This window comes from Sabethes cyaneus, chromosome 2, assembly GCF_943734655.1.
Source record: "Sabethes cyaneus chromosome 2, idSabCyanKW18_F2, whole genome shotgun sequence".
In the NCBI taxonomy this organism is placed as follows: domain Eukaryota; kingdom Metazoa; phylum Arthropoda; class Insecta; order Diptera; family Culicidae; genus Sabethes; species Sabethes cyaneus.
In genome coordinates this window covers 192,100,212-192,122,674 of record NC_071354.1, presented here as the reverse complement: position 1 = coordinate 192,122,674, position 22,463 = coordinate 192,100,212, and the positions used below count along the sequence as shown (strand labels likewise).

General features: G+C 39.6%; 1 protein-coding gene across 3 annotated transcripts in view; it reads right to left on the bottom strand.

Annotated features, from left to right (window-relative positions):
• LOC128738270 (intermembrane lipid transfer protein Vps13) overlaps positions 1–17,879 on the bottom strand; it is a 42,795-nt gene extending 24,916 nt beyond the window's left edge. For all 3 annotated transcript variants that reach the window (XM_053833276.1, XM_053833278.1, XM_053833277.1), the window contains exon 1: positions 17,161–17,879. In XM_053833276.1, the coding sequence (XP_053689251.1) occupies positions 17,161–17,260 (100 nt within the window). In that variant the 5' untranslated portion in view covers positions 17,261–17,879. The remainder of the gene's footprint in view (positions 1–17,160) is intronic.
• Between the last annotated feature and the right edge of the window lie 4,584 nt (positions 17,880–22,463).

Here is a 22,463-nt window from a genome sequence, read left to right as displayed (position 1 = left end):
ACGAAGCAGCAATATACCCTACCAAGAGAATTACCAGGTCTAAGATGGTGGAGCCGTCAGCTAGATGTAGTAATTGCGATCCCGGTAAGGTAGTATACTAAAACTTTCATTTACCACAAACAACGAAAATAGAAATGCGGAACTGATCAATCAGTATAGGACTCAGGCAAAGAACAAGGGAACGATTGGAAACTGCAATATCTGAACTCTCCATGAACCGGCATGAGCTGACTCGTGCATGTAGTGTGTGGCATGTGGTGTGAACATGGCTTAATAGTGAGCTTAACCTGTTACTACAGTAACGCTTTGCCCTACCAACCTCCAATCATAAGCGTGTACAGTACGAAGCTACACCAACGACCGGCACTTTTGGATTAACTCTCTCCAAGGTGTGTAGCGCATGTAGCTCGGGAGCTACATCGACTCGGAGATCGCTGCTATTCCGTAAGTTCGGTTGGTAAATTCCGGAGAAAGGGAGTGCCGTGCAATAGACGCTATTGCAAGCACTTCCTCCAAGTACCACATTTACTAAAGTGGCGGTGAAACCGCAGAACATGGAGTCGGTTTCGGCAATGAGTTATCCGGTGGAGGCTCGTATTCGACTGTATAAGTGTGTTGAGAATTAGGGGCAAATTCTACAACCTAATTTTCAACAATTTCTTCCGTCCTATCATTGGAAGACATAGCCTTTATCTGCCAACGAATGATAACAGTCTAAGGCTCATACCTCAGTTCGGTGCATCGATTCCGTTCCTGCCATTCTCACCAAACGATGTACGATCACTTGACAGCTCAAAAGGTTCTGGACCCGATAGCCTGCCGTCCGTTTTCTTGAAGAATTGCTCTGAGTCTCTTGCGGCTCCTTTGCTTTAGCAAATCACTCAGCGGGGGTGCCCATCCATAAGGCCAGACATATTCATGGCGTGACTAACTACAGAGGAATATCCATTCTTAACTGTCTCCCGAAAGTCTTCGAGTGTTTAGTCATATATGCAGTATACCCTCATGTACATCAATTTATCAGCCAAGAGCAACATGGTTTAGTAATAAAAACGATCTACAACTACAAATATGATTTCGTATATCTAATCACTTGTAAATAGCGTTGAACAACAGGATTGAACAAGTCCAAAAAACATTCATGCGTTACGTCCTTCGTTCGCTTACTTGGAATGATCCCTCAGCACTATCACCTTTTGAGCAATGATGTCAACTCATTAGCCTTCCTCTCTTGAATCCAGGTGGTTCCTACTACAACGGATGTTTATTTGCGACATTTTCGGCAATAACATCGACTGCATCCACTTGCTGTCGCAATTACGATTCAACGTCCCACCAAGGAATACTCGATCATCTACATTCTTCAGAACTTGTCTATATCGCACCATGAGGTGTTTCAAGTATAGAAATCTATACCTATAAAAAAGCATTTCTGTCTGTCTGCCCGAATGTTCCTTATAGAATCGAAAACTACTGAACCGATCGGCGTAAAAATTTGCATATAGGGGTTTTTGGGCCCAAAGAAGGTTCTTATGATGGTTAGAAACCCCACCTCCCACTAAGGGGGGGGGGCTCTCATACAAATGAAACACAAATTTCTGCATAACTCGAGAATTAATCAAGCAAATGGAACAAAATTTTACATGTGGGTGTTTTTGGAGACAAGAATTTTTTCTATGGTGAATTGAGACCCCTTCTCACTTTAGGAAAGGCGGGGGGGGGGGGCTCCTGTACAAATGAAATACAAATTTCCTCATAACTGGAAAACTAATTAATCAAATGGAACCATATGTGGCATGTGGGTGTTTTTGGAGACATGATTTCTTTCTATGATGAATTGAGACCCCTTACCTTTTTAGGAGGGGGGGGGGCTCCCATACAATTGAAATACAAATTTCCTTATAACTCGAGAACTAATCAAGCAAATGGAACCAAATGTGGGGGGTTTTAGAGGCAGGATTTTTTTAATGATGGTTTGAGACGCCTCGCTCCTGTGGTAAGGGGATAAGGACTATCATACAAATAAAACAGAAAATTTTGCGTATTTCAAAAACTAATCGAACTAATCGAGAAGTTTTAGACTTTTTCATAAAACATTAATCAATAACAAGACCACCAAAAACTATCAATAGTAACATTAGATAATTCAGCGCGAGATGGCCACAGGCAGCGAGTGTTGCCGGCGACCTGCTGTCGGATTCGCCGGCCACTGCGGGGAGAGATCTTCCCGTAGAGATCACCTCTATCTAGGTTTATTTATTTTCCTAGATCTACTGACCTCTATTACTTTCCTTCAGTTGGGTCACCCCTGCGAAATGGTATTTTGTACGAAAAGATTTTCCGTGAAATGGTACATCCCGCGTATGGTTTTTCGTGAAATGGTATTCTGCGAAACTCTATATTCCGCGTTATGGTCAACCGAGAATTGGTGTTCCGCAAAATGGTATTCGGTGAAATGGTTTGTAATGATGGCGAATATTTAAATGCTATCCGCTTTATTTTATCAGGCTAAGCAATGGGGGGAGTTGTTTTCTACTTTACTGTGAGGAAAATTTGTCTATTAAAACACTCATGAACTCCCCAGTAACTTGCAAAACTCAAGATTGTGACAAAGGTCATCAGAGATTCACGATTTATGTACAACACAGAAAGCCCGACGAAAGAGTAGCCAAAACTATTTTCAGCAGAGAACCAGGAAGAGGTTGTAGACTTCGAGGCAGACCGCGCGCACGACGGATGTGCGCTGTCGAAGACGATACACGTTCAGCTGGTGTTCGAGGGGATTGGAGTACGGTCCGAAACCGCCAGTACTGGAGGACCATAATTTGTTCGACACAGGATCGATTCTTTCAACTTGTGAAAAAAGTACACCTTGGATCATTTTGAGAGGGAACATGTTTCGGTATCCACCGTATGCCGTATGATGGCATCCGTGGTAATAATCCGAAAGAGGTAGTGGCCGTCCAACGAAAATAATGAAGACGCTCCGCTCGCTGCACAACATGTTCAACAAGGATTCAGCTAATCAACGAGAAGCGGTCAGAAAGTACTGTTGTTTGAAGTCATACATCTGCAAGGAAGGAGGGAATAGTGTGTAGAAGAAAAACCAGACGCCCAGAGTGTCGCAGATGAGCAAATGTAAACCGTGAAAATTTGATTGGCAAGTTGGCGACTTTTAGCAACGATAGTATATGTTAGGTTTGACGACAATCTTGATTTGATTAATCTTCTTCGGATGCAATGTTTGTTTTATATCAGTATGCTTGATAATGTTAATCTTTATTTCGCATGGATCTGCCTCTGGTACCGACTTATCGATAAGCAATTAGCGTTATCACCTTTGTGTCCTATCTTGATTGTAACATTTCAAAATCCGCAAAAAAGAACAAAGCATTTTTTTGGTGCACATTAATGACAGTATTGAAAAAAGAATCGATTATGAATATTTTTTTTGTTACCATTTTTTTTCGGGTATACAATCAGAAGCGATAAATAATTCACTTTTGAATTAATCCAAAACTTAATGGTAACTTTTGACACGTACCAGGAATAAAAAAGCATGAATTAAAACTGAAAAATTAATAAACAAGAATGTCAAATTCCCAACAAATATATTGATCTATATTATTGAAATTCTCTGAACATTGAGCATCGGTAAAATATTGCAAGTGCGCTCTAAGCACTCAACCAAAAGTATACAACAGAAACAGGCATGAATGCGAGTCGCAATCTCCTAAGCATGAAGAATCAGATATCAAAATCAAATCTGCTGACTGGATAACCTTAGTAGTACCGCTATAAGCACTATTTAGGTTGAGGTTTCGTGACAAAACCTTCAGCTGTAGTAACCTGTACCGCTCGTAAGGAGCGTCACTTTGTTTGAAATAATCAGTCAACCGAAATAATTCATCATAACCAACACAAAGCTGCGATACGCAATGAATCATGTTTGCGGTTTGTGTTCTTCATATATGGCTGCTTCATACCAATCATAGCAAGACGCAAAGTTCAACTATCGATTGAAATAGGACAGTATCCGGACCGTAACGGGTTTTATTAAATTTATGTAGAAAATCAATAAAATAAATCCGTCTTTATCACAAAAGAAAGGTGATGTGTCGTTAAAAGTCATTTAGACAAAGATAGGAAGGGAACTTTTTTTGAAGTAGGACTACTTCTTTCTATATATTTCTATTTCTATTTCTATTTCTATATTGGGGTGCACTTCAGAAAAACGAAAAGGGAACATGTAACGAAAAGTGGTTATGGTTTACACGCTTATAACTCAGTCATCCCTCAATAGATTCTAGAGATATTGGTATCAATCGATTGGAAATTTTTCAAAAAATTCATTTCTACATAGTTTATTACATGTTTCCCTAACAGACATGTAATAATTAAGAAAATATTAGACGAACATTCATTAATTCAATATTTTCATTTTTTTCCCTCCCCACGTCAATGCTTCCCAAGCACAGATGACAGATATATATACGAGATGAGCTATGGTTTAAGCTTCCTTTGATTGTATTTAGTTTACGCCTTGTAATAGAATCCGTTCGAAAATTGTTAGGCTTTAGCTGTTGCTGCTTGCTGCTTCTCCGGAATAAGGCATCGAAGACTTCCAAATTCACTGAGCGAGACGCCAACAAACCGAAGAAGCCATCGACTCGTCCGCCAGCGAACGATATGGTTTTCGCTGCTATCAATGCCCTGAATAATCAACGGATCTTCGCTGCAAGCCGTCTTCAAGTAAATCGCCGCCAGCCACAATTGTGACGTTTCAAGCTTGATCACATTCGTGAAAATGGTTTTGAAATTAGGTAGCTGTCGAAAAGGTCGAAAAGCTGGTCCAAACAAAGAGAGCAGGCGCTTCCGATTCGTTCAAGGTTGATAAAACGGACGATAACAAATTAAATTTGCTAACTGCTGTAAAGGCGGCTCCGATTAAAGCTGTACTACTGGAGTAAATATGCGGCTGCCCCCGAACAAAAATCTACTAAGCCAATGGAATCCACAGCAAAGGCACCGAAAGCCGCCAAAAGAAGTCGTTCCAGCGGAGAAGGTAGTAGTAGTAGTAGTAGGGGAAAGCCACCATCATTTCAAGGACTTGCCAATGTATGTGGGTAGAATTACAGTAGATCCAAATTTGATTATCAAATGAATTTCACACTAATGCTGTTACAGAAGGGCCAAAAGGGATTGGGCGGACCCACAAGCAGAGGCACTTGTGCGCATTCCGGGGTTATAAGAGTCGCCTTCCAGCATTAGGATCCTTCCATGTAATAATCAATTTCGCTATACCAACTTTAACCCACGTGATGATTTGTTTGTTTTGAATTGAGAAGTGCCATATTTGTTTCAGACCTTAAGGATTCAGGTTGGCAATCCACTCCGTCATCCAGCCTTCCACATTTATGATATCAATAATAATACTGTTAATATATGATATGATATTAAGATGAAATGTGGTATAAATGATAAAAATAGAACAATCTCACCAGCAGTCCTTCGTATGGAATAGAGTAACGTCCTTTGGGTTCCATAAATGCTTCTTATTTAATTTTAATTTTTAAAAGTTAATTTAATTTTTCATACTGGTATCCATGTGCAGTATTAAAACTCGTTTTGGCCAGTTTTTACTATATAGCAGGAGATGCTTCATAAGCTAAAACGAAAAAAATAATTAAAATAACTTATTAGGCTTACCTATTAGCTAGGCCGTGTGGCTCCGCCGTCTGCCCAAAACCGCGGTTTTGAGACCAGGCAGCCGGGAACCACCCAGCAACGCACCTCCTAGCTTGGCTACTCAATAGAGCATTACCAGGTATGGCCACGTGGAGGCGCTAGGTAGGGGCTTGGGATGGCTAGAGCTATATTGGACGCTTATTTGCCTTCCCCATTTCATACCCATTCCAGCGGAGAAGGTGGCACGAAAAAAGCTGCTGCCCAGATGTAAATTTCCTTGATTTGCATTACTAGTATCTGGTAGAAAACAATCAGTTCTTTTAAGAACTACTGAATAAGTGTACGAAGCAGTTAAATTGATTTTTCTCACATTTTTCCTCAATTTAAAATGAACATGACAAATTGGAAGTTTATCATGTATGAACGTACGAGCCCACCAGTAATGTTTAAACTATATTACATGGCAAAATCCTCTGAAAAGCAAACTGCGCCACTTCGTAATTCGAGACGAAGCGTTTAGTGAGAAAATCGAATTGCATCTTCATGTATATATTTGGCCCTAAAAAGGGCTAATTGTTGGATAGTTACAGAAACCTGACCAGATACATTTACTATGAGTATTTGTACTTTGGTGACTGTTTCGGTACGTTCCGAGACGGCGCGCGCATGGCAAACTCACCCGGCAGCCAGCCACACTCACTATAACTTGATATTATGCTTGACTGAGCCGTAGTCAACAAACGAAAGAAAATAGCGTAGCTCTCCTAGCGGCGTGGCTTCTTCTTCCTCCTATCGCTTTTTGCGGCCTTTCCACTGGTTGTCGGTGCCATGACATGAAGACGATGCTTGATCTACAGAAACTGGAAGCTTCAAACAACGTACAAAGTCACGCCTTATTTTCTTCTCTGCCATTCCCTTTTCTACGTGGATCAGCCTTTGTTACAAATTGCTGCCGTTTGCTCTGATATATAACCAACGATAATCCGAGGAACCACATCATTTTCGCATGGGCATCGGTACCGAGAATAACGATCCAAAGCCAAAAAAAAGTCGTTCCAAGGAGAATGCGGTCCGAAAAAAGCTGCTGCCAAGCAGTAAATTTCTTCGATTTGTATTATTAATATCTGGTAGAAAACAATCAGTTCTTTTAAGAACTACTGAATAAGTATATGAAGCAGTTGAATTGATTTTTCTCATGAATGATATTCCTCATTTAAAAATGCACATGACAAGTTGGCAGTTTATTTATCCAAGCTTTAACACGTACAGTAATTAGATGTTTAAACGGCATTACGACAAATATTGCGAACTCATGTTAAAAGCATCAGGTTATTGTAACAAATGAACAAACAGATGCAAGCATTCACAGTTTCATTTTGTTTTAATAAGTTGCCTTCTTTCCAGCAACTTTCCCACAACAGATCCATTATGGAGTCGAAAAGACCATTATAGTTTAGCCAAATTGTTAAATATAAAAGTTCCACACCAATTTCCAACAGTTTCAATAAAAGCGCTGGTTAATGAGCAGAAAAAGTTATTGAATAATTGTCCTGTACTATAACATACTTACTGAATACAACTGATCATATACCTACCTACATATGCAAAATTATGCCATTTCGTGATTCTTTCTGGAAAGCATGAAACGGAAAAGCCACATTACCTGGCAAAATTCTTTGAAAAGAAAACTGCGCCACTTCGTAATTCGAGGCAAAGCGTTTAGTGAGAAAATCGAATTGCATCTTCATTTATATATTAGGCCCTAAAAAGGGCTAATTGTATAGTTACAGAAGCCTGACAAGACACATTTACTATAGGCCGCTATACTTTGGTACCTTCCGAGACGGCGCGCTTGGCAAACTCACCCGGCACAACCACACACAACTGTGAGTGCACGTCTGCCATGCCCGTTGCCGTGCCATCCCTGTCGGCATTAAATGAAAGAAAATAGCGTTGCTCTCCTAGTGGCGTGGCTTCTTCTTCTTTTTCCTATCGCGATTTGCGGCCTTTCCACTGGTTTTCGGTGGCATGAAGACGATGCTTCATATTAGGTTGCTCTGCAGAAACTGGTAGCTCTTCATTAAGGAACCACCGGACACCGGTTTTGTTCAAACAATGTACGGTTTCGTTGTACGTTGTACCGCCTTTCTTTCGTGTCTATGATTCTCTACCCTACGTTGATCCGCCTTTGTTACAACTTGCTGCCGTTTGCTCTGGTATATAATCAGAAGTAAGCCGGCGAACGGCATCATTTTCGCAATTTCGCATTGGCATCGGTACGGTGCCGAACAGACAGCAAAGAGTTGCGATTGTATCTCCCTCACTGGACTCGGCAAGGACAAACTAGTAAAACGCAGCGCAGCGGCAGCAGCAGCAGCAGCAGCAGCGGATCATTGTTTGGTGTAGAGTGCGCCGAACGCGTTGGTTGCCGGAGCATCGATCTATTATCAGCTATATTAGAACCAAATAGTTGCGGGGAGCGGAAGAGCTTGAATCAATGGAAAATGCTCTGTCCGGTAACCATTGTCACCTGGGAGGTGTTGTTTCAAACATTCAAGCCATTCTGCTGGCCGGATTTTCAACCACATAATTTACCACAACCCGTCCTTTTTAGGACGAACGAATTTGTTTATGAAGAGATGAAAATTTTCTGGTCCAAGCAAAGAACTGGCGCTTCCGGTTCGTTCGCCTACCAAACTTGCTAGCGAGAAGCAAGATTACTAAGTCAATGAAGACCATAGCAAAGGCATCGAAAACTCTAAAGCCAAAAGAAGTTCTAACGGAGAATCTGGTCCGAAGAAAGCTGCTGCCAAGCAGTAAATTTTGTAACCCGGGGCAGTTGGAACCGGAACGTCATGCAAAAGTGAGCGGATGGCTTAAGCGCCACTCCCGAAAGAGACCATCCACCTTGTTGGGTTTGCCCAGCTAAATGAGACCACTCCTACGGGCGGGTTCAGTTTGTTTCTGACTTTCGGTTCGAAGACGGTTCAACTGTACCGGAAACTACCTCAGCAATCCACCAAAGACTCTAAAAAATACTCGGCGGCGTCAGCCGACCGTCACTCAAAAAAAACTATCCGGGGGGCTAAGTAAACTTACTTGCCAATTATCATCACAGGGCCTGTTCCCTGTCCACTTACTCATCGAACGCTTCAGAAAACGCGACACTGTAGGCTGAAGACTGCAAGTCAGCCCAGCTCGCAACAACAACCAAAAAAAATATAATCTGCAAACGGTAACCGAAGGGCAATCATTTAACTTAGTAAAAAACTCAAAAATAGCTTCCTAATAGACTTTTTAATACTTCCGTTTCATTTACAGGTTTTATTGATTGCGCAAAAAAACATTTCGTAACATATAGTTTCGACGGGTCTCGAACCCAGGCCTACCTACTGACAACCCTAACGAAAATATGGTTCACTTTGGTACCGGTGCTTTTTCTCTCGCGGCTATCCGCTCACTACGCTAAGCGTTTGTTTAGGGCCTATCTCGAGTTACAGCTCGTTTTTGCGTGGGATTGAGTGCGTGAGGCGACGGTTACTCAGCGACAGCATCGCTGACCTAGGATTTTGGCATAAAAAAGTACGTTTGTCACTGGGGGTGGTGGTTTCGAACACTCATCACTCAATTTATGAGTTTTAGCAGGGAATTTTCCGAGACATTCAGTGCACTGAACCGGCCGCTCTTAACGACGCCGGGCGAATATATGCGGAGGGGGAAATTTTGTTCATGCGCATGACAAAAGAATTAAATCGTACTCACTACCATGGTTTTACGTGATACCTCCTGTGAATGCTGCGATCCGCGTGGTATGCTCGGTGTCCCGCGAAGGCGGGAACGTGCTGACCCGAGCGCGGCTTCCAGGTAACGCGCGTGGTTTTTGGCGAACGGCGTTCTTCTGGTCGTGGTTGACGGATGACCAGGAAACTCTGACACTAGACGTGGTATAACGGCGTGGCTTACAGCTGAACGGGAACGGTCGATGGAGCTCGGATCGATGGCGTCTGTAGCACTTTCTACCTGCACAAAAGATACGGCCAACATCGTAATGTCGGAATTAACCTCACGCACTTGCACTCTTCCTATTTAACGCTGAACTATACCTTTTACAGGAATTCGGATTACCCGATATTCCGACTTGAAAAAATCTGCACTAAACTGCTGCCACCAGACGAATTAACGAGCTAATCTATCTAAAAGAAAAACTATATTGAGAATCACTAACTAAACTATTTTACCCTTACATGTGATACCTTTGGATCACTACGCGGCGCGAAGCAAGAAAACTTTAAACACTGCCGAACTCTTCCACGGTCTAGAACAAAGTGGCAGAGTAACAGTTTGCTGTCCCTCAGATCAGCGAGGCATCGTAAAATACACCTTAACCGGAACTACGTAATCATTTACGAAAGTCCGTTTTTCCGAAGTTATTTGTTAACGACGGAGACACCGCGAAGCAATTGAAGGTATTGGTTTCTTGCATCCGAAGTTTCGGATCCAACCGAACCGTTTCTCTTGAAGCCAGAAACGAACCCGAGTCCTCCTTCTTTCTTTGGGCAAATTTCCGAACAAGGGTTAACTCATCTTGGGGAGGTGCGTACTTGTCGCCACCACCCGCTCCCACATAACTTTCCAACCTATCCCGAGTTCCAGTGGGCAAACAACTCAGTGGCAACTCAAAGTACTCACATCTACTAAACGTACCACAAGTTGGTACTCTTTCTCACTTCCACTCAACTAGCATAATTCGGAGCAGACCGTCGAAACGAGGGGCTGCTCAATCTAAATTTTACTTAACTAGGTGTAATGCTACATCATTCCCTCCTAGGCTTTCGAAAATTTGATTGGTTTTTGGAAAGACATTTTCCTCAAACCAATCAAATTTTCGAAGTTACAATTGTGTATCTTCGTGGTAACCCTACTGTCGGGGTCATAAGTGGTCATCGTCAAAATTTGACTCTTCCTCTGCTTGCAGACAACGTCTGTCACTAACCATCAACGTTATACAACTCCGGTTTCCAGCAACAATAAAAGAATATCACGAAAGATAAACATTAAGCCTAGCTATGAAAAAAGACCTTAGAACTTATATACGGAGTAAATTATTCTCTCACTTAACTTGACTCAAACTAACTGACAACAACTTCCTTTGGTAATTGGTAGGTTCTCACACATTCGGCTTTAAAATTGATAAAGCAAATTTCACACTATCCTACATAATCTTCACCTAACTCGTAGCTTCAAACGTAAAAGAGTGAATCATAGGTCCATACATCAGTATAACAACTAAAAGAGACGCTAATCTTCACACCCGAAAAATTTCCTTCATTTTTAATGAAATAAATTCTAGCAAATTTTACCATGCTCCATACCCTAGATTTTTATCTAAGAACGTTGAATTTGGCAAAATTTCCCATAAAATTCTTATCCTGTCTGATCACGTTCACTGCCCTGGAGATTCCCAAGATTCTGTGAACTGATCCTTGAACATGATATTATACTCGTGTGAAGTTCAAACCGTTAACATAACAGTCAGTTTTGAACGACTCACTTAAAATAATTCTGTAATCTTTTCATCCATAAACCCCTTACTCACATCATTGCATTTCGCTCAATCACTCATTCTCTTGCCACTCACTCTACCAATGTACCAAGAAGAACTGTCAAAATCAAAAACATTATCGTCACCTCAACGTGCTGTCTGCTGTGCAATCTGTATAAAGTTTACTGTTAATTTACGGTAAATCAAGGAAGAAAATTACTTATCTGCCAAGGAAGACCGCTAAAAACTGCTGCTATAATGAGGAGAGTATATTTAGTATCGTCTCATCGATGTAAGTTGAAGATATTTTTTTTTTTTTTTTTTTTTTTTTTTTTCAGGGTACTGGATCCTGCTACTACGTATTTCACTCTAAATGACCTGGAAATACGCTGGGGACCTAATACTCCTATAACTAAGTAGATGAAATGGAATACGGCTAACAGAATGTCTACAAAAAAAAACGGGTCAGGAACTGTATCTGCCAACTAATGTTGATCCCATGGAACTATGCATTCCTAACTGCGCAGGCGCTGCTACGAAATGCATCTTATAGAGCGCGCATCTGAAGCAAAAGGAAGAAGATGGAATCTCAAAAGCCAACATCACTCGACACGGCCAAAATTAATTTCAAAGGAAAAAAGTCGTATGTTTTAAACTCTAACTAACCCTAATCTAAGGCCTAATCTTAGTGAATAAGTACTAGGACTTGATTGTAGAAATCGTTTACTAACCTAACTTAACCCTACTATATACATTTATTTATAGACGAACTAGTCGTTTTGCGATGCATTTTTGTGCATCCAGCATTCACGAGGTCGTGCATCATGTTAAATGATGGCACCCTCTCTTCTGTCTTCCATGTAGGTTCTCTACCATGGCAGTTTTCAATTGAAAATTCCGTGCTCTAGCAAAAGTACGCTCCTCTGTCTTCGCAAGTGCTTCTCAACCATCCGAATCAGCGACGGGCTCGCTTTAAGATTCATAGCACGAGGCTATTACTTTGCACAGGTCATCGCCCTGCTTCTCCATCGGGATCATCACCGCCTTACTGTTTCGATTCCTCACGGACTTTGACTAAACTTTGTAATTTCCAATGAATGCTTCCATTGGTTGATTGCTACATTGACGTTTTCCCCGTAGGTGTTTTTTAATGAATAATTGTCTCTAAAAAGTTACATAGCTGTATGACGTGCATCTGCAATATTCAGATGCGACGTTGGTTGAAATTTCTTCAATTGATCGGCAAAGAAAATTCCGATTCGTTTGCCTGACATATTCTCGAGCTCGTATGTATGTGAACCGAGAACCTTTCTAACTACACAAGGTTCAAACTTAGGGGCCAATTTCTTACAGAATCCCTTCGATTTATCTGAAAGATCGAAAGTCTTCTTCAGAACCGTTTCTCCGGCGACATATCGCGGACAGCTAATATTGGAGCGCAGGTTGTAGCTTTTTTCGTGCCGTTTGTATGCATTTTGCAAATTTTTCTTCACCTCTTCGTACAGTTCCGCTCTTTTCATTTTTATTTCTCCTTCTGTTTGGTCCGCTGAGGTGTAATTATCTCGGATACGAGCGTATTCTCTTCCGTCCGATACCTGATTTCGACCAAAGACCACAAAATAGGGTGTGTACTTTGTCGATTCGTGCACCGCGGTACGAATTGCATTCGCGATGTTCTGTATGTCGTCTGCCCAATGCTTATGATTCTTCTTCAGCGTTGCTCTGATGGTTGTGGTGATTACTCTATTCACACGCTCGGTGTTGTTAACCTGTGGATGGTATGCTGGAGTTAACCAGTGGCTTACATGGTAATTTTGCAGAAGGTCTTTAAACGTTTTGGAGATGAACTGGGTCCCATTGTCGGTCAGTATTATTTCCGGTACTCCGAACAATCGGAATATCATGTTTTCTACAAATTCCGTTAGTGGTCCTGCTGTCGCATCACGGAAGGGTTGCACGAGAACGAATTTGCTAAATACGTCTGTTGCGACTAATAAACATGTGCATCGATTCCTACCAGATGCAGGTAACGGTCCAATGTAATCCAGTGTCACAAACTGCCACGGGTATTCGACTGGTTTCTGCGACCCCATTGGTGGAGTGACATTACTGTTGCCGGCTTTGCTAATTTGGCAACGATAGCATTCGCGACAATACTTCCGTATCTGTTCGTTCATCTTGGGCCAAACGTAGTGTTGTTTAATAGAGTCTAACGTCTTTTCGAACCCGAAGTGGGCTACATCATGCTTCTGTTGAATGATTTCATTCCGTTCCTCCGGTTCGGGAAATTGTTTCCACGCAAACCGCGGATCCGTCTGTCGACCTAGATTACGTACATATTTCCATATTTTCCCATCTATGACGCGGTAGTCAGCATATTTCACGGGATCAGCAACTATTTGGGTCACTAGATCATCATAGGCCTGATCTGGCTGAGTTACTTTTACGACTTCGATTGACCTTGAAAGACAATCAGCCGTAATATTGTTCTTGCCCTTTCGATATTCTAATTGAATATCATAAGATTGAATTCTCAAGGCCCATCTTAGCAGCTTCGAGTTCCCCGACTCTGCTCCAATCTTGAATAACCATAAAAGGCTTCTCGCGTCCGTTACGACCTTGAACCGCGTTCCCTCGACATAATGACGAAAGTTGTCCACTGCTAATAAAACACCCCTTCGATTCGTATTATTAACAGCTGGTAGAAAACAATCAGTTCTTTTAAGAACTACTGAATAAGTATATGAAGCAGTTGAATTGATTTTGCGAACGGCATCATTTTCGCGTTGTTTGGGTTACGATTTAGTGAGTGAGAGTTACGATTTTATCTCCCTGTCCGGACGCGACAAAGGTGGTAAAACTCGGCAGCAGCCGATTATTGTTTGGTGTAGAGTGCGCCGAACGCGTTGGTACCGGAGCATCGATCTATTATCTGCTATATTAGAATATTTGGTTGCGGGAGCGGAAGAGCTTGAATCAATGGAAAATGCTCTGTCCGGTAACCATTGTCACCATTGCCCTGGGAGGTGTTGTTTCAAACATTCAAGCCATTCTGCTGGCCGGATTTTCAACCACAACCCGTCCTTTTTGGGACGAACAAATTTGTTTATGAAGAGATGAAAATTTTCTGTATACTAAATTTCTTTAATTAAATTTCCAAATGTCGCTGATTCTTTAAATCATGAAGAATTTCTTCTGATTTGATCTATAAAACGTTAAATATGTGGTGACTCGCGGTCTTCTAACTCATGACGTTGCTTTAATTTTATTTTTGCTAAAAATTTTTGCCTTCCCACGCCAATGCTTCCCTAACACGGATGACAGAAATATATAGGAGAAGAGCTATGGATTAAATTCCCTTTGAATCAAAGGGATCAAAGTTTGATTGTATTTAATTTACGCTCTATAGAATGCGCTCGAAAATCGTTGAGCTTCAGCTGTTGCTACTTCCCCGGAATAAGGCAACGAAGACATCCAAATTCACTAAGCGAGACGCCAATAAACCGAAGAGTCAACGGATCTTCGTTGCAAGCCGTCTAGAAGTATATCGCCGCCAGCTACAATTGTGACGTTTCAAAGTTGGACACATTCGTGAAAAAGGCTTTGAAGTTAGTTTTCAACAAGAGAAAGCTGGTCCAAACAAAGAACTGGCGCTTCCGGTTCGTTCGCCTTCCAAACTTGCTAGCGAGAAGCAAGATTACTAAGTCAATGAAGACCATAGCAAAGGCATCGAAAACTCCAAAGCCAAAACAAGTTCTAACGGAGAATGCGGTCCGAAAAAAGCTGCTGCCAAGCAGTAAATTTCTTCGATTCGTATTACTAACAGCTGGTAAAAAACAATCAGTTCTTTTAAGAACTACTGAATAAGTATATGAAGCAGTTGAATTGATTTTGCGAACGGCATAATTTTCGCGTTGTTTGAGTTACAAATAATAATGAGAGTTACGATTTTATCTCCCTTTCTGGACACGGCAAAGGTGGTAAAACTCGGCAGCAGCCGGTTATTGTTTGGTGTGGAGTGTAAATTACGCCGACCGTGTTGGATTCGAAACATCGATCTATTATTGTCAATTGCAAGGAAAATTGTCCAATCAATAAGTGTGCAATTGCTCATAAAAGTGCTATTTTAGCTTAAATCGTTTCGGTTTCTTCGGCGCACTTATTGCTTGGAAGATAACGAAAAAGTGCGCCGAAGATACCGAAACGATTTAATGCAAAATAGCACTTTTATGAGCGATATCGCACTTTGGATGGTACAATTTTACTTGCAATTGACAATAAGCTGCTATAATAGAATATTAAATAAGCTAGAAAACCAAAATTTTGGTCGCGGAAGCAGAACGGCTTAAATTGGTGGGAAATGCTCTGTCCGGTGTTACGATTGGGAGACGAATTGCTCTACATTCGTAGTCCTACTTCAAGCCTGCGCCCGTGCCACTAGGCATGGACCCTTATACTTTTTTACTAGTAGGTACAACCTATTACAACTTAAGCGTGATAAAACCTTCACGCATCACTAAAGTGTAAAACTTCTAGCTTGGCTGTTAAGTAGTGTGTCACGTGTGCTTTCGTGTAGAACAATAAGTTGCTACTGCACTGCACTGTAGTATTATGGTGCAATTAACCCTCGACGAGTCCAGATAGCTTGTTTACTGTTGATTGTTTTTAAATAATGTTTTGTACTCGAACTTTTTCAGCTTAAAATTCGCGCCCAGAATTGTTTTCCTTATCACTTTATTTCACATTTTTTTACTCAATTTAGCTTGCATAGGGTTAAAGAATTGTTGATAACAAACAAGTTGGACAGCAGTCAAGCTTATCAGTTACGCTGCTAGCACAGATGTTAGACTAATGTTTCGACTGATTTCTTTTATTACATTTTCCATTACTGTGATGAATCAATTTTAAATTAGTAATGACTCCTACCAGTTTAATCAAGAAAGTGGAATGTACTTTATACTTAGCTTTCAAAATCAACAACTCAATACAGGTTTAATAATGTAATGCCAATATGGTTCAGACTGCACATTTGAGTTTGAAAATCGAATTTAGGGAATTATTTTAGTTCGAAAAAAAAAATTTGAAATATGTATCCTAAATGATTCACTGATGCAAATCTGGAAAATTCGGGATTCCAAAACTCTGCTCAGCTTGTAATAAGATAACCCACTGAATTCTAAAATTATTACTACAGTTAGGGAATAACAGTTAGACATTTCCGCTCCAAGATTTTATGTGCTTATGAGAATTTTCGTCAATAAACTTACTAACTACATATGGCTTTATATAAGTGGAGTCGTGATTTCCTTTGAATAATTGCTTATTCACAATTACCAAAGTATTTTTCAGTTCAATTATCGTTAAAAATATTGTTAATTGAGAATGATGACTGACAATTGCAACTTTTTGTTTATTTTAATGACCGTCGCGGAATAACAAACTTTGTATATAATTGAGATAACACCGCACTGGCTGCTTGAAGTCATTTTCTTTTGAAATGTGAACTCGTATTTCAAAAATTTATGCAAAAGTCGTGTAATATTTCGAGAAAAAAAATTGAAACGGCACGCTTTTATGACGGTATTATTTTAAACCACCGTGAAAAATGTCTAAATAATATTCGTGTGATAAGAGAGTCGACGATTAACGCACGTTTTCTCTATTGTATAATCATTTTACATTAGTATTCAAAGAAGCAAGAGGTACTGGATAGGATATTGAGCTATATATGTATGTATTGATAATCGAGTCTGTATAAATAAAAATCAGCATTTGATTTTAGCATCTGTTACTTATTCTATCCATACATATATTCAAGCATCCGATGATTCCTGTACAATGTTGAACTAAAACAAAATATTCCGAGAAAACGAAAGGATTCACTCATGATTATACCGTAAATAGTCAGAGAGTCATTGAAAATTACTTACCACCCCATATTCCAATCTTAAGTTGCTTTTTGTCAAGATTCTCCACATATTCACCGACGAATCGATTCAGAACATCCGCGACAATACTCTCGAAGACCATTGTGGTGACCTTGGATTATATACTTCAGCAGCTTTAAACACAGTAAACAAAACTTTTTTTTCTCTTCTCGTGATCTGCGTGATTCACTTGTTCTAATAATAGGAAACTTGGTCAATGCCAGATTGCAAACCACCGATGCTTAAATTACACATATGTTGATAACAATAACACATTATTTTCCACAACCTGTCACCATCCTTGTCTTTAGCACTCATACCAACTATAAGAGGAATGTCATAAACCACTCGCTCAATCGTTATTTTTTAATAGCTTTGGCAAAGCACACACTTCACTGCAATAACTGAATTGATCCATCACCTTTTTACTCCATGCAACTGCGAAGAAAACAATCGAGCTGATGACATCACTATCCAGCAAGTTAAATTTTCATTTAAACGATTCTTGCGTGTTCACTTCGCATGCAAAACAGCTTCCATTACCTTCACCAAACGTAGCTGCAGCTATTCGTCAACAATAACAAGGTAAAAACATCCGATAAACTCGTTAATTTGCAATTTTTGCTAAAATCACATCAGGTTTTTACTCTGCCTGCATCAAAAAATCCTATGAATGCGCAGAAACGAAACACACCTGACAGGAAAAACAACAATCATCGCTAGATTCTCTTACTCGACTGACAGAAGACAGAGCTGTCAGAGCCAGAGTTTGCTTTCTCGTTGTAATTCGCAGCAGATAGTAAAACATTCCATCAACACACAGATGTTCCACGGCACAAACGTGTAGTACAACAGATTCCGTTAAAAATACCCATACAAATCACTGACCGCAACCGAATACGCACGAAATACGGAGCCGAAGTTTTGTTGATAAGCTTTCGGCAGCCAATCGGCGAAGCAAATTCTAGTAAACAAACAGCCGGCATCGTGCAACACCGGAAAACATGTGGTTTTCGGTGAAAAGTACTATAGCCTTATACGGTGGTGGTAGTGTTTGAAATGTGTGAGGAATGGTCTCCGATTGATGAAAGGCAAAGTAGTGGTCTCCTCGGAACATGCCTTATTTATGAATAGTTCTTTAAAATTAAGTTCAAAATTCTAGAGAAATATGAAACTTTTGTGTTTAAGTCTACAATCCTTACTTTTAACAAATAAAAAGAAAAGTTTATTGTCTATTTGCAGACTCCATTAAGCAGGGTAACAATAAAACTTTTTTAAAATACTTGGGATAATTTAAGTTTTTAATGGTTTATAACTGAAATCATGTTCTAAATAACTGTAACATTACAGTAGCCTTGCAAAGATTTAAATACGTACATGAAGCTCTTCTGACTATTATTATAAAAAAATGTGTTAACCTACACTGAGAAAACTTTTCGTATAGTTTCTATGTGCCCCACACATAGATTTTTGCAATGTGCCCAATTAATGAACTTTATATGCCAAACAGTTATAATTTATGTGTACGCGAAACTTTTGCACATACTATTCATATGCGCATATTTTTTATGTGTATAATTGCACATACTATTCATATCCGTATAATTTTTATGTGTATTTCTAGGCGGATTGTGCTTATATGTGACACATGATAATTATCTGGAATTTCATATGGAAATTTACCATTAGTTATGTGCAGAATATTTTGAGTGTAGAAGCTATGTCAAACAAAATTATTTCAAATTTCCGACAAAAATGGTCGCAATCCTCTATTGCGATGATTAGGTCTCTTTATAGATCATAAGTTAGCTAGGTTAGATATTACACTCAAAAAAATAATCACTTACGTTTCAAGTGCAAAACCATATAAATATTTTCCATAATGCTTTTCACCTAAATATCATCTGTTTTTCACGTAAATAATTACATTAATATGATCTATGGGTGCACATATAAGTTACGTGAAATGCAGATACCTTGTGGCAGAACTTTATTTAACTTTTAGTTGAACGTCACATACATCTTATCTGCCTCATGCGAAACGGACAATTCCATAAATAATGATATTAAAAGTTGTTATTTGCGAATATTAAAAAAACGGATTCTTTCTGACGATATAAAGTTTATTTAAAATTGTATATATAAGCACTATATACCTACATTCCATGTTTACAATGACAATGGTTTTATTCCTAATTTTTGCCTCAGCATTAGTCTGAAACCACTTGTTCTACAGGTGAATGCTTTGTATCTGGATTCGATCTGGATGCTGCAAGCGTTGGTGGTAATACGGTGCTTAGGAGAAGTAACGCGATACAAAGTTTCGTATCTGGAAAATACAAAATAATATGTAACATAATATCTTTAAACTGTTGATGAATTTATACCTTGGCTTGTATTCCTTGTGTTGAAACTTTTCAACAAATCAGCAGCTCCAATCGCTTTTTAGCTGCAAACGTCGCAGCTTAGCAATTCTTTATCACCGCCAAGAAAGCAGAAATGGATATCCTTCTACGGGGCAGATTTCCGCCTTGTAATAAAATATTGTTTTTTCCTAAAAAGGTAATTATTTTATAAATTAATTATTGAAATATGAGGAACAGTTACCTTTTTCCTAAAGCCTAAAGAGTGTCGGGACTGTGATCACAAGGACCTGCAGAAATTCGCAGTCTACCTACTTTCCTGGCTCCAAATAATATTGTGCGACAACTCCAACAAGAAAAACGAAATCCTGAAATCATTGATATAAATGTATTTTATTGCTTATATTGTCAATTGCAAGGAAAATTGTACCATCCAAAGTGCGGTATCGCTCATAAAAGTGCTATTTCGCATTAAATCGTTTCGGTATCTTTGGCTCACTTTTTCGTTATCTTCCAAGCAATAAGTGCGCCGAAGATTCCGAAACGATTTAATGCAAAATAGCACTTTTATGAGCGATATCGCACTTCGGATGGTACAATTTTCCTTGCAATTGACAATATGAATAATAATTTATATTTACCTTTGAAAAAGTACAGTAAGTTGCCTGCGAAACACCAATTTAAAGACAATTCATTTGCCTCACTATCACTTGACGCCATCTTGAATGTTTTTCTTGTCGCTGTTTATTTTGCATACATGACAATCACGTGATAACTATGTGAACGACACATGGAAAATACGTAAATCATCTATTTATTTTGCATATCTGACAGTCATGTGACAGTTATATGAATGGCACATGAAAATCAAGTTACATAATCTGTATTGCATACCTGACTATCACATGACATCAATGTGCACTTCATATGAAAAATATGTTACATCATTTATTTATTTTCCATACCTGAAGGTCACGTGACAACTATGTGAACGGCACATGAAAATTACTTTATATCAACTATTTATTTTGCACACCTGACAATCACGTGACAGTTATGTGAAAGGCAAATGACAATGAAGTATATGTATATAAAATGTATATGTTGTCTACTTGAATATTAATATTTTACTATTTAAATATTAGATGGTCGTGATAAAACTCATATGAATGCTGATATTTTAAAAGTATGTGCATTTACACGTAAAATGTATGTGGTCTTTTGGTTGAGTGTAGGTTAAGATTTTATATTTTTCCTTTTTTTTACCTCACATGTAGGTTTTAAACCCTACTATCAAATAGTCTTAATTGTCGTAACATATCGTAAGAAATTATAATAATAGTAAGTAATGCAATTCTAATACCTAGTGTTGAAAAGTCACCACTTGTGATTGAACACACAATATGAAATAGGATAGTTACTCTTAAGTATTTTATGTAATCGAATTGTTACCCCAATAAAAAAAATATATTAAAAATGTGAGTTATTAAAACAGTAAATGCCAGTTGGTTTGTATTCACGTCTTCTGCGATAAATTTTAAACAAGGTTAGGACAAATTTTTGAGCTGCACCCTAAAATTTTAAAGGGCCGATTGCTCATGTAAATTAAATAAAAAAAACCAATAACACTTCCCAAACAAACGTTACTCTTAGTATGTATTGCTTTTGTTTGTACCATATGCTCATTGGCGACTATTTAGGTATTTTAAGCGATATTGGAACAATCCAGAAATGTTCCTACTTTAGTGACCCCGGTGAAAATGGCCACTTTCAGTACCGATACTACCCATTTTTTTTTTATTCAGTCACCCGCCCCGAATCACTCAAGGCAATTCCTCGTTACTACACTCAGCATTCACACGAGTGCCTACTTCCCTGTCGGTATACGACCTTATTTTTTACCAGGATAACTAAATCTGACCTCCAGTATGGATGCTTGTATTCCGACTGGTACCACGTACAGTTAGGAATAGGAGTTGCTGAGCAATAGGTTAAAGACCATCATGCGAGGCATAGATAGGCGTATTATCCAGTCGTTCACCAGCCATACTTAGAGTCATTTACATTAAAATTTAACAATATTCATTTTTTTACTACGGTATATTTTTTACAAGCCGGCACGCTGTTATCGTTTAATAGGCACTCGTAGATTAACGTCTGTTGCGTATTCTTCTGTTATATCGGATATCGCTGTTGAGATGTTCATCGACGAACTACTTCGACTGTCGACCACCTTGCGCTCGTTTGTAATTAGAATCCCTCCTTCGTCCCTATACATGCCAGATTCCGGTGTGTAGTCCTTACGAGTTTGGTTCGCCTTGTCGTAAAACGTGCGCATCTCATTAGCCCGGAATACGATTTCTGTCCTCCTTCTGGCGCTTTTTCCTCCTAAAGATCGAGGTCAACTCATTCTGTGCTCGTAGATATTTGGCCCAATTCTCCCTTGTGGCAATTTTTGATAGTTTTTCCAAACTCTTTTTTTCCTCTCCATCACTTATTGGCATTCCCCGTCAAGCCAATCATTTCGTGCGCTCGAAGTTTCCTCATCTAGCACCGCGGTTGTGGCGTCATTGACAGCCGAGCGTATCCTACTCCATCCGTCTTCGAGGGTCGAAGCATCAAGCGCCCCCAAGCAAGGTACAACTACATCCAGTACGCGCGCGTAGTTCTCGGCAACTTGCGGGTTGTGTAATTTTCGAATGTTTAGCCAAGGAGGACAGCTTTGTGGCGAGGTATCAACCGTCGATAGTTTTGAGTGCATATGTACTGCTTTGCCGCCACACATCCTCCACACATTTGCAACAGATGTCCTGCAGTGCCATGATATCGAACATTCGGGGTTCTAACTGATCAAGCAGCACCCTGTCGCCACCCACGAAATTTAGTGATCTGCAGATTCAGGTACTAAGTTTCCATTCCAAGTCCTTATTTCGTCGCCTTTGT